This window comes from Nerophis ophidion, linkage group LG05, assembly GCF_033978795.1.
Source record: "Nerophis ophidion isolate RoL-2023_Sa linkage group LG05, RoL_Noph_v1.0, whole genome shotgun sequence".
NCBI classification, from domain to species: domain Eukaryota; kingdom Metazoa; phylum Chordata; class Actinopteri; order Syngnathiformes; family Syngnathidae; genus Nerophis; species Nerophis ophidion.
Window position 1 is genome coordinate 24478311 of NC_084615.1, and position 14259 is coordinate 24492569.

A 14259-nucleotide genomic window follows, 5' to 3' on the forward strand; every position below is an offset into this window, starting at 1 on the left:
TAACCAACATTAAAACACAGTAGTGTAGTAGGGCAAAGTGTTTGTTTAAAACAAGTATAATTAATATTTTTGTCCACACAGTTTTGAACAGTATCACTATGTTTTAATATAGGAAAATAAAATACTGTATTTTAATATATATGTATGTATGTGTATATATATATATATATATATATATATATATATATATATATATATATATATATATATATATATATACACATGTATATATATCAATCAATCAATCAATGTTTACTTATATAGCCCTAAATCACTAGTGTCTCAAAGGGCTGCACAAACCACCACGACATCCTCGGTAGGCCCACATAAGGGCAAGGAAAACTCACACCCAGTGGGACATCGGTGACAATGATGACCCAGTGGGACGTCGGTGACAATGATGACTATGAGAACCTTAGAGAGGAGGAAAGCAATGGATGTCGAGCGGGTCTAACATGATACTGTGAAAGTTCAATCCACAATGGATACAACACAGTCGCGAGAGTCCAGTCCAAGAGGAAACCATCCCAAGCGTAGGCGGACCAGCAGCGCAGAGATGTCCCCAGCCGATACACAGGCGAGCAGTACATGGCCACCGGATCGGACCGGACCCCCTCCACACGGGAGAGTGGGACATAGAAGAAAAAGAAAAGAAACGGCAGATCAACTGGTCTAAAAAGGGAGTCTATTTAAAGGCTAGAGTATACAAATGAGTTTTAAGGTGAGACTTAAATGCTTCTACTGAGGTGGCATCGCGAACTGTTACCGGGAGGGCATTCCAGAGTACTGGAGCCCGAACGGAAAACGCTCTATAGCCCGCAGACTTTTTTTGGGCTTTGGGAATCACTAATAAGCCGGAGTCCTTTGAACGCAGATTTCTTGCCGGGACATACGGTACAATACAATCGGCAAGATAAGATGGAGCTAGACCGTGTAGTATTTTATACGTAGGTAGTAAAACCTTAAAGTCACATCTTAAGTGCACAGGAAGCCAGTGCAGGTGAGCCAGTACAGGTGTAATGTGATCAAACTTTCTTGTTCTTGTCAAAAGTCTAGCAGCCGCATTTTGTACCAACTGTAATCTTTTAATGCTAGACATGGGGAGACCCGAAAATAATACGTTACAGTAGTCGAGGCGAGACGTAACAAACGCATGGATAATGATCTCAGCGTCTTTAGTGGACAGAATGGAGCGAATTTTAGCGATGTTACGGAGATGAAAGAAGGCCGTTTTAGTAACGCTTTTAATGTGTGCCTCAAAGGAGAGAGTTGGGTCGAAGATAATACCCAGATTCTTTACCGTGTCGCCTTGTTTAATTGTTTGGTTGTCAAATGTTAGAGTTGTATTATTAAATAGAGTTCGGTGTCTAGCAGGACCGATAATCAGCATTTCCGTTTTTTTGGCGTTGAGTTGCAAAAAGTTAGCGGACATCCATTGTTTAATTTCATTAAGACACGCCTCCAGCTGACTACAATCCGGCGTGTTGGTCAGCTTTAGGGGCATGTAGAGTTGGGTGTCATCAGCATAACAGTGAAAGCTAATACCGTATTTGCGTATGATGTCACCTAGCGGCAGCATGTAGATGCTGAAGAGTGCAGGGCCAAGGACCGAACCCTGGGGAACTCCACACGTTACCTTAACGTAGTCCGAGGTCACATTGTTATGGGAGACACACTGCATCCTATCAGTAAGATAAGAGTTAAACCAAGACAGGGCTAAGTCTGACATACCAATTCGTGTTTTGATACGTTCTAATAAAATACTATGATCGACGGTATCGAAAGCAGCGCTAAGATCGAGGAGCAGCAACATAGATGACGCATCAGAATCCATCGTTAGCAATAGATCATTAGTCATTTTTGCGAGGGCTGTCTCCGTGGAGTGATTTGCCCTGAAACCGGATTGAAAGGTTTCACATAGATTGTTAGACGCTAAGTGTTCATTTAACTGCTCCGCAACAATTTTTTCAAGGATTTTTGAAATAAAGGGAAGGTGAGACACCGGTCGGTAATTTACCATGAGGTCAGGATCGAGGTTAGGTCTTTTAAGAAGAGGATGAATAACCGCTTTTTTTAATGCTAGGGGAACACTGCCCGAGGAGAGTGATAAGTTTATAATATTTAGCACTGATGGACCTAATAATTCAAAGAGCTCCTTGATCAGTTTCCCAGGAAGAGGGTCAAGTAAACATGTTGTCTGTTTTATTCCATTTACACGTTGTAACAATTCCTCTAATGTTATTTCCTCAAAACGAGAGAAACTATTTTGGAGGGCAGTATCCGCCGTATATACAATCGTGTCAGTGTTAATAGAACCCCGTTGTAGCTGGGACGCATTGTCTTTAATCTCCTTTCTAATGACTTCAATTTTCTTACTAAAGAATTGCATAAAGTCATCAGCTGAGTGGGTGGAGCTACTGGAAGGAGTCCCTTGTTGGGTTAGCGATGCTACCGTACTAAACAAAAATTTAGGATCGTTTTTATTACGGTGGATGAGATTTGAGTAATATTTAGCTTTAGCTAAGGTAAGCATGCGTTTATAAGTTATTAAACCATCACTCCATGCTTGATGGTGCACCTCAAGTTTAGTCGTGCGCCATTTGCGTTCCAGCTTTCTACATAATAATTTCTGAGCTCTAGTTTCTTCTGTAAACCACGGGGTGCGCTTTTTTGGAGCCTTTTTTAACTTTAGCGGTGCTATGTTATCAATGGTTTCGCGCAGGGCGTCGTTAAAGTTGTTAGTGAGGTTATCAATAGAGCCCACATACTTTGGGAATGGTGCCATTACCGAGGGCAGTAGGTCAGCAAGAGTTGTCGTTGTGGCTGTATTAATGTTGCGGCTGCTATAGCAGGTATTATTATTATTAGTTTGACGAACATGCGTCTGAACCTCGAATTTTATAAGGTAATGATCGGACAATACTTTAGTATACGGGAGTATCGTAACTTTGGAAACGGTGATGCCCCTGACAAGCACTAGGTCTATCGTATTACCGTTGCGATGCGTGGGTTCATTTATTATTTGTGTGAGACCACAGCTATCAATTACAGTCTGGAGCGCTACGCACGGTGGGTCCGATGGGGTATTCATATGGATATTAAAGTCCCCCATTATGATTATATTATCGGCGTGTGTCACTAGATCAGCAACGAACTCTGTGAATTCATTAATAAAGTCCGAATAGGGCCCTGGGGGGCGGTAGATAACAGCCAGGTGTAGAGGCAGCGGTGTGACAGACCTCATAGTAAGCACCTCAAACGATTTATATTTATTATTTATGTTAGGACTAAGGTTAAAGTTTTCGTTGTATATTAGTGCGACCCCCCCACCCCTTTTGAGCGGACGGGCAATATGCGCATGTGTAAAGTTAGGAGGACATGCCTCATTTAGCGCAAAAAAGTTGTTTGGTTTAAGCCAGGTTTCGCTGAGACCGATGACGTTAAGATTGTTGTCTCTGATAATATCATTAACTAACAACGTTTATACATATATACATGTATGTGTATGTATATATGTATATGTGTATATGTATATATATGTATATATATATATGTATATGTGTGTGTATATATATATATATGTGTATGTATATGCATACATATGTGAATTTATATGTATGTATATATTTATGTGTATATATATATGTATGGATATATATGTGTGTGTGTATATATATATATATATATATACATATATATATATGTATACATGTATGTATATGTATATATGTGTATATATATTTGTATATATATATACATATATTTGTGTATATATATATATATGTGTGTGTGTATATGTGTGTGTATATCTGTATATATATAGATATATATGCGTGTGTGTATATATATGTGTATATATATATATATATATATATATATATATATAGATATATATGCATGTGTGTATATATATATATATATATATATATATGTGTGTGTTTATATATATATTTATGTGTATGTATTTATATATATATATCTGTATGTATATATGTGTGTGTGTATATATATATATATATATATATATATATATATATATATATATATATATATATATATATATATATATATATACATGTGTGTGTGTATATACATGTATACTTAAATGTGCGCATAAATGTGTATATAACACATTTATGTGTGTTATATACACATTTACAGCGTGGCGCTGTTGGGAGATTGGCTTTGCCAGCAACCTGAGGCTTCCTGGTTCAATCCCCACCTTCTACCATCCTAGTCACATCTGTTGTGTCCTTGAGCAAGACACTTCACCCTTGCTCCTGATGGGCCCTGGGTAGCGCCTTGCATGGCAACTCCCGCCATCAGTTTATGAATGTGTGTTAATGGGTGAATGTGGAAATAGTGTGAAAGCGCTTTGAGTTCCTTAAAAAGGTAGAAAAGGGCTATACAAGTACATCCCATTTACCATACCATTACTATATATATATATATATATATATATATATATGTTAAAGTTAAAGTACCAATGATTGTCACACACACACTTGGTGTGGTGAAATTTGTCTTCTGCATTTGACCCATCCCCTTGATCATTTATGGTGATTTAACCCCCAATTCCAACCCTTGATGCTAAGTACCAAGCAGGGAGGCAATGGGTGTGTATACATGTATGTATGTGTGTGTATTTGTATATATGTGTATGTACAGTATATATGTGGGTGTATTTGTATATATGTGTATGTGAACACATATACAGTATATATTTATGTATCTATATATGTATGTGTGTTTGTGTATGTATATATGTGTGCGTGCACTGGCTAATGACACTACAGTATGAACTTGAGTATGTGCTTTGTGTGTCCATCTGCTCAGAAACTAGAGAGAGACCCTGAAGTCATCAGAAGAGAGATGGAGCTGCAGTTAGCACTGTGGCACAAACTGGCTCCAGGAACTGAGGAGGAGGTAAGTGCCTACCAATATCTTGATAGGGTCATTGCAGCGACAGGAAATGAAAATGAATGGAAACACGAAAGTTGGTCTGTTATAATGTCAACATTTGAGTCAAAGTACAAGCCCTTGGAGGGAAAATAGTCTCCCAATCTTGTGAAGGTAGAAGTAATCAGTAGTTAGGCCATCATTTGAGAATAACCCAAAAGGCTTCTAACATATGTTCAAAAGATAAGTTTGAAGTTGATTGTAACAAAAAAAAGATTTGCCACCCAAAAAAGATTTGCAAGCAAAACTTGAAGAAAAACTCAAACAAAATGCAAACAATATTTATTGTTTCATGAGAATGGTTTGATTTGGTATGTTTGCCTTTTTTTTTTGTTTTGTTTGCAAATCCACTCTTTTTTTGTTGGGTGCCAACTTTCAAAAATGTTGCAAGTAGAGATGTCTTATAATATCGGTGTGCATGTATTATCGGCCGATAAATGCTTTAAAATGTAATATCGGAAATTATCGGTATCTGTTTCAAAAAGTAAAATTCATGACTTTTTAAAACGCCGCTGTATACACGGACAAAGGGAGAAGTACAAAACGCCAATAAACCTTAAAGGCCTACTGAAACCCACTACTAACCGACCACGCAGTCTGATAGTTTTTATATCAATGATGAAATTTTAACATTGCAACACATGCCAATACGGCCGGTTTAGTTTACCAAATTGCAATTTTAAATTTCCCGCGAGGTATCCTGTTGAAAATTTCGCGGAATGATAACGCTTATGTTGACCCGTGCTTGTGACGTCATTGGTTGCAGCGGACATTTTATCCCAGCACCACTCACGGCTTAAAGTTGTCTGCTTTCATCGCATAATTACACAGTATTTTGGACATCTGTGTTGCTGAATCTTTTGCAATTTGTTCAATTAATAATGGAGACTATAAAGAAGAATGCTGTTTGTGGAAAGTGGTGGATTGCAGCTGCCTATGGCAACCATAACACAGCCGGTGTTTCTTTGTTTGTTGTGAAGTTTTAATATGGAACAGAGCGGTCAAACGAACATGTTTCTCTACCACATGTCAACCAGCAAGTTTTTGGATGAGAAAATTGTGATACTCTTACCGGAGACATGAGCGGCGTTTGCGTCCTCCTGCAGCATCTGTCAAAAAGGCAGCTGTGACTTTCGTGGCTCCTTCATATGGCTTCCCTCAGAGACACTGGCGGTCAACCCAGCCCTCCGACTTTCGGGTATGACTTTATAATCTCACTAAAACACTAGTAACACAATAAGCAGATAAGGGATTTTTCAGAGTTATCCTAGTAAATGTGTCTAATAACATCTGAATCGCTCCCACTGCCGTCGCCTTTTTTTTTTTCTAGTGCTTCACTCTAACTTTCCTCATCCACAAATCTTTCATCCTCGCTCAAATTAATGGGGAAATCATCGCTTTCTCGGTCCGAATCGCTCTTGCTGCTGTTGGCTATGATTATAAACAATGCGAGGATGTGAGGAGCCCAGCAACCCATGACGTCACGCGCACATCGTCTGCTGCTTCCGGTACAGGCAAGGTTTTTTTATTAGCAACCAAAAGTTTCGGACTTTATCGTCGATGTTATCTACTAAATCCTTTCAGCAAAAATATGGTAATATTGGGAAATGATCAATTATGACACACAGAATGGACCTGCTATCCCCGTTTAAATAAGAAAATCTCATTTCAGTAGGCCTTCAAAGGCATTGCCTTTGCATGTTGGCCCACTCACATAATACCTGCTGCTTTTCACACACACAAGTGAATGCAAGGCATACTTGGTCAACAGCCAATCAGGTCACACTGAGGTTGGCCGCATAAAAAACTTTAACACTGTTACAAATATGCGCCACATTGTGAACCCACACCAAACAAGAATAACAAACACATTTCGGAAGAACATCCGTAACATAACATAAACACAACAGAACAAATACCCAGAACCCCTTGCAGCACTAACTCTTCTGGGACGCTACAGTATACACCCCCCTGCTACCCCCACAAATGAAGGAAGAATCAATTCCCAAGAAAAACAGCGCGGGGTTCATCGTATGGCGGTGGTTTGGCTTAAAGCGGGAAGATGTTGAACAATTATGTGGCAAAAGCGTTGCTACAAAAGGGAGCACCACTGCTAATGTAGCATCATTTGAAAATCACCTGCTAGAGAATAAAAAGTGCTTGAAACTCCGCATGTCAACATATCCGTTCGGTGCCACACCAACAAAATGCCGAAGCAACCATTTCCACATCAACACGGTATGAAAAAAATAATCAACAACAGAAGGAGATAACGTCCGCAGGAACCTACCACATAACGAAGGACGGATACTATTTGATTTCCTATTATGCAGCTAATTTTTTTGGGACACTTATTGAAATATCTTGTGTGACATCATGCACAAAAGTGCACTTTTTTTGTTTTAAACTATTGTAGTGGTGTTCTGTACAAAAAGTGCACTTTAATTTAGTGTTGTTTTGATATGTCATCTTAGTGACGTCATGCACAAAAGTGCACTCATAGCTTGTTTTAAAATTTCTCTGACAATCTTGCACTTTCTGTTTTGGAAATGACATGAATGTTTGTGCCACTGCTTAATAACTGTTTAATAAATACAGTTTTGGTCAGTTGACGTAGTTGGGATTTCCTTCTCTGCATGAAAGTTTAAAATAAGCATATATTAATGCAGTGTGAAGAAGAATGTTTTAATGTAGACACATAGAATCATCATACTGCTGTGATTATATGCATCAAGTGTTCATTCAAGGCTAACGAAAAAGATCGAGATATATATCGTGTATCCTGACAAGACCTAAAAATATCGAGATATTAATAAAAGGCCATATCGCCCAGCCCTACTTCATTGTACTTTTTTAAGTGCAATGACAATAAAGTTCCATTCCGTTCCATTGGACAAGTGTGATGGTCCATATTAATGGGTTGTCGACATAAGCGCGACCAACTTGAACAACTTCCGCTGTGTGAAGAAAACAAGTTTAAATGTTTGATTGACTTTAACTGATGTGTGATCCAGGAGAGGGCAGCGGAAAACATGTGGCGCCAGTACCAGACGTTGACCTCGTCTTTATCACAGCAGCTATGCGAGCAGCTCCGCCTCATTCTGGAACCTACACAAGCTGCCAAGCTTAGGTCAGTACCACCACAACTTATAGCAGGCCACCATTTTGAACGAGATGCCAGTTATACTCTAAATCAGGGGTCACCAACCTTTTTGAAACCAAGAGCTACTTCTTGGGTACTGATTAATGCGAAGGGCTACCAGTTGGATACACACTTAAATAAATTGCCAGAAATAGCCAATTTGCTCAATTTACCTTTAATAAATAAATCTATATATATATAAAAAATGGGTATTTCTGTCCGTCATTCAGTCGTACATTTTTTTTCCTTTTACGGAAGGTTTTTTGTAGAGAATAAATGATGAAAAAAACACTTAATTGAACGGTTTAAAAGAGGAGAAAACACAAAAAAAATTCAAATTACATTTTTTTAAACACAGTTTATCTTCAATTTCGACTCTTTAAAATTCAAAATTCAACCGAAAAATATGAAGAGAAAAACTAGCTAATTCGATTCTTATAGAAAAATTTTTAAAAAGAATTTATAGAACATCATTAGTAATTTTTTCTGATTAAGATTGATTTTAGAATTTTGATGACATGTTTTAAATAGGTTAAAATCCAATCTGAACTTTGTTAGAATATACAACAAATTGGACCAAGCTATATTTCTAACAAAGACAAATCATTATTTCTTGTAGATTTCCCAGGACAAACATTTTAAAAGAAATTCAAAAGACTTTGAAATAAGATTCAAATTTGATTCTACAGATTTTCTAAATTTTTCAGAATAATTCTTTTGAATTTTAATCATAAGTTTGAAGAAATATTTCACAAATATTCTTCGTCAAAAAAACTGAAGCTAAAATGAAGAATTAAATTAAAATGTATTTATTATTTTTTACAATAAAAAAAATAAATTTACTTGAACATTGATTTAAATTGTCAAGAAAGAAGAGGAAGGAATTTAAAAGGTAAAAAGGTATATGTGTTTAAAAATCCTGAAATAATTTTTTAAGGTTGTATTTTTTTCGCGAAAATTGTCTTTCTGAAAGTTAGAAGAAGCAAAGTAAAAAAAATAAAATAATTTATTTAAACAAATGAAGACCAAGTCTTTAAAATCATTTCTTGGATTTTCAAAGTCTATTTGAGTTTTGTCTCTCTTAGAATTAAAAATGTCGAGCAAAGCGAGACCAGCTTGCTAGTAAATAAATACAATTTAAAAAATAGAGGCAGCTCACTGGTAAGTGCTGCTATTTGAGCTATTTTTAAGAACAGGCCAGCGGGCGACTCATCTGGTCCTTATGGGCTACCTGGTGCCCGCAGGCACCGCGTTGGTGACCCCTGCTTTAAATGAACACATCTCCCAAGTTTTGTTTGTACTAGCTCTCAAATAAGTTGTTATAGTTTCACCCATTGTTCCAAATGTATAGTTTGCTTTGGGTAGTGCAGTCAAATGTGGATGTGCTCCTCTGATCATGTAAAATGTCACCTGACTCCACAGAGGTGATTACCGCACAGGAAAACGTCTCAACATGAGAAAAGTGATCCCATACATTGCAAGTCAGTTCCGTAAGGATAAGATATGGTTGCGGAGGACCAAGCCCAGCAAAAGACAGTACCAAATTTGCCTGGCAATCGATGATTCATCCAGTATGGTGGACAACCATTCCAAACAGGTGAGACCCGCAGTCCTTATCCTGTTTTTTTTTTACCATATGCAGCCTGTATCAGATTTTTTTAGGGATGTCCGATAATGGCTTTTTTGCACGATATCCGAAATTCCGATATTGTCCAACTCTTAATTACCGATACCGATATCAACCGATACCGATATATACAGTCATGGAATTAACACATTATTATGCCTAATTTTGTTGTGATGCCCCGCTGGATGCATTAAACAATGTAACAAGGCTTTCCAAAATAAATCAACTCCATCCATCCATCCATTTTCTACCGCTTATTCTCTTTGGTGTCGCGGGGGGGGGGCTGGCGCCTATCACAGCAATAATGGGGCGGAAGTCGGAGAACACCCTGGACTAAAGTTATGGAGAAAAAAAATGTCAACATGGCACTGCCATATTTAATATTGAAGTCACAAAGTGCTTTATTTTTTTTAACATGCTTCAAAACAGCAGCTTGGAATTTGGGACATGCTCTCCATGAGAGAGTGTGGGCAGGGTTGGGGGGGGCCGGGTTTGTAGGGTAGGGAGTAGCGGGGGGTGTATATTGTAGCGTTTTGGAAGAGTTAGTGCTTAAAGGGGTTCTGGGTATTTGTTCTGTTGTGTTACGGCGTGGATCTTCTCCCGAAATGTGTTTGTCATTGGTGTGGGTTCACAGTGTGGCGCATATTTGTAACGGTGTTAAGGTTGTTTGTACGGCCACCCTCAGTGTGACCTGTATGGCTGTTGACCAACTCCGCCCAGCTCAACCTCCTCATGCTCTCTCAGGGATAGCATGTCCCAAATTCCAAGCTGTTGGAACCTTATGTATGCCACACATACATACCCCACCCCCACCCCCCCAATCCAACGCCCTCGACGCAAATCCCATAAGTGTGATGGAAGGATGGTCAGCGCCTGAGAGCTGCGGCCTACCACCATGACCCCGCACTCCCTTCCCTCTGTTGCTAGATATCTGGAGATGTACGTTGTAATATGTATATGTGATTTGCTTTGGAGTTTTTCTGCCCACTCCAGACTGGGCCCCCTTGGGAGCTCAGTCTCGATTGTGTTTTTTTACTCATCCTTCCCCAGCGTTGACCTTTTTCCCATCTTTTACGGAGCGCTTTGTGGCAACCCATCAGCGTTCCTGTTCTGTAACACTGTACATTGTTTGTTTATCCTTGAACGGGTTTTTGCTGAAAACAAAGTTTCATTGTACTTGTGCAATGACATTAAAGACCTATCTATCTGCTGTTTTGAGGCATGTTAAAAAAAAAAAGCACTTTGTGACCTCAATAATAAATATGGCAGTGCTGTGTTGGCATTTTTTTCCATGACTTGAGTTGATTTATTTTGGAAAACCTTGTTACATTGTTTAATGCATCCAGCGGGGCATCACAACCAAATTAGGCATAATAATGTGTTAATTCCATAACTGTATATATCAGTATCGGTTAATATCAGAATCGTTAATTAAGAGTTGGACAATATCGGAATATCGAATAGCAGCAAAATAGCCATTATCGGACCTCTCTAGTATCAACATTTGAGCTTTTTCTATAGACATGCCATTGTTTCTCTTTTTTTTAACCCCATTTTTGTTGTTTGTTTTTTTGTTTTGTTTTATTTTTACAATATGACCAGGACAATACAAAACAATAAACCTCTGGTTTAAGCTATCAATAGCACTAAATGGAAATTTGCACGTGGTTTAAGGTAACATTATGCTACTCAGCAAGTCAAATATTTGTGAGGGACATATTCCATTGGCCAAAAGGTGCAGAGAAGTTGTGAGGTTAAGCATAAAGGGCAGGAATTTGTTGAATGTGCGTGAATTGGTATTATCGGAACATGGTGAAATCCTGAAGGGTCTGTTGTTTGACCCCCTCTATATAAACAGCAGTTATGAAAAGGGCCTTCTCAAGACTGTTAATAAAAGGTTTGAGGCGTATCGTCATAAATTCCTCTACACTCTATTATGTTCTTCTGTTCAGATAATTCATCTGAACTGATCTTTCTTTCAGCTCGCGTTTGAATCCCTTTCAGTGATTGTCAATGCCCTGACTCTTTTGGAAGTTGGACAAGTGTCTGTCTGCAGGTACCCACATTTTTACTCGTTTGTTTTTGTTGTGGTTAAATACATCCTCAGGATGATTTTTTAATGACTTACAGTTGTGGCAGAAATTACATTTATCTATACCAGAGGTCGGCAACCTTTACCACTCAAAGAGCCATTTTGACCCGTTTCACAAAATAAAGAAAACTATTGGAGCCACAAAACTCTTTTGAAATTTAAAATGAAATAACACTGCATACAGATTTTTTTTGCTTTGTTCTATGTATACACCAGGGGTGTATAAACCAGGGGTCTCGACACGCGGCCCGCACCTTAATATGAAAATGTAATGTTAGTGCGGCCCGCGAGTTTTATATGAATGCCGCTTGACAGCATCACACTTGCCTACCCTCCCAAATCTTCCGGGAGACTATCGAATGTCAGATCAACTATTCTCGCGAATGACTGCCGGTTTTCACTCAAACGACAATAATAAGGGCATCCTATGAAGGTGCTGCCTTTAGCATCCTCTATAACACGTTCAATCAGCTTGCCAGCCCAGTCATATGTCGTATGAGGCTTCTGTAGACACACGCAATCGATTGCAAGGCATACTTGTTTAACAGCCATACAGGTCACACTGAGGGTGCCCTTTTAAACAACTTTAACACTGTTACTAATATGTGCAACATTGTGAACCCACACCAAACAAGAATGACAAACACATTTCGGGAGAACATCTGCACTGTAACACAACATAAACACAACAGAACAAATACCCAGAATCAAGCACCAACCAACCCCCCCCCCCCCACCCCCACCTCAACCGACGCACGGAGGGTGTGGGGTGATTTGTTGCTAGCGGAAGAGTTAGGGATGCATGGGATTCTGGGTATTTGTTCTGTTGTGTTTATGTTGTGTTACAGTGCGGATGTTCTCCCGAAATGTGTTTGTCATTCTGGTTTGGTGTGGGTTCACAGTGTGGCGCATATTAGTAACAGTGTTAAAGTTGTTTATATCACAACCCTCAGTGTAACCTGTATGGCTGTTGACCAAGTATGCGTCGCAGTCACTTTCGTGTGTTGACAAAGGCTGAATATAACATGTGACCAGCCGGCACGCAAATAGCATGGTGTAAAAGCGGGCGCGACGACATGTTTTATAGGAGGTTAAAGACATTGCCATCACTGCACACCCCCAATATTGTAGTCCGCGTGAAAATTGGAGAACGTTATTTCTGGGAGAGGCAATACAATCCGGAAACCTCCCGAAATAATCGTTGGGGTCGGAAATTTTGCAGCTTAGCCACATCAGAGTGATCAAAGAGCTGCATGCGGCTCCGGAGCCGCGGGTTGCCGACCCCTGATCTACACAAAGTCTTTTGGAGCTATTTTCTAAACAATGGCAGATTTCAAGCTCATCAATTTTATTATGAATTGTACGTACAGTTGTGGTCAGAAGTTTACATATGTTCACCATGAGCTTGAATGTCTTAGTCATTTTGGAGTCTACATGATGAAATAATACGAGACTTAGACAAACTTTAAACAAATAACTGCTTAATTAATACAGTATGGGTAAATGGACTTAGTTGTGATTTCCCTCTCTGCATGAAAGTTTAAAATGAGCATATATTAATGCAGTATGAAGAAGAATGTTTTAATATAGACACATAGAATCATCATACTGCTGTGATTATATACATCAAGTGTTAATTCAAGGCTAAGGCAAAATATCGAGATATATATCGTGCAACATGACATAGCTTAAAAATATCGAGATATTAATAAAAGGCCATATCGCCCATCCCTAATTCAAACCATGAAGGCATAGGAGAAATCTCCATAAATGGTAGAGGTTTACCAGAAGACGTCTGTGCGAGTCATTTGAATTTTTTCCTAGAGGCAGTTGAAATAAACCGTTACAGACCCCAAATTAATAAAACATACTTTTGATTAAGTTGTGATAAAACTTCTGATTGAAAGTGCAGAATGAGCACCGCAGGACAACTACCAATTACAGTGGGGCAAAAAAGTATTTAGTCAGCCACCAATTGTGCAAGTTCTCCCACTTAAAATGATGACAGAGGTCTGTAATTTTCATCATAGGTACAGTTCAACTGTGAGAGACAGAATGTGAAAAAAAAATCCAGGAATTCACATTGTAGGAATTTTAACGAATTTATTTGTACATTATGGTGGAAAATAAGTATTTGGTCAACCATTCAAAGCTCTCACTGATGGAAGGAGGTTTTGGCTCAAAATCTCACGATACGTGACCCCATTCATTCTTTCCCTAACACGGATCAATCGTCCTGTCCCCTTAGCAGAAAAACAGCCCCAAAGCATGATGTTTCCAGCCCCATGCTTCACAGTAGGTATGGTGTTCTTGCGATGCAACTCAGTATTCTTCTTCCTCCAAACACGACGAGTTCAGTTTATACCAAAAAGTTCTATTTTGGGTTCATCTGACCACTTGAAATTCTCCCAATCCTCTGCTGTATCATCCATGTATCCA

The 14259-nt window shown here is 38.8% G+C and overlaps 1 protein-coding gene across 3 annotated transcripts in view; it reads left to right on the forward strand.

Moving 5' to 3' along the window:
* The window catches only part of mdn1 (midasin AAA ATPase 1), a 279890-nt gene that overhangs the window by 242883 nt on the left and 22748 nt on the right, over positions 1–14259 (forward strand). For all 3 annotated transcript variants that reach the window (XM_061900349.1, XM_061900350.1, XM_061900351.1), the window contains exons 95-98: positions 4837–4926; positions 7974–8089; positions 9524–9698; positions 11711–11784. In XM_061900349.1, coding sequence (XP_061756333.1) covers positions 4837–4926; positions 7974–8089; positions 9524–9698; positions 11711–11784 — 455 coding nt within the window. The remainder of the gene's footprint in view (positions 1–4836; positions 4927–7973; positions 8090–9523; positions 9699–11710; positions 11785–14259) is intronic.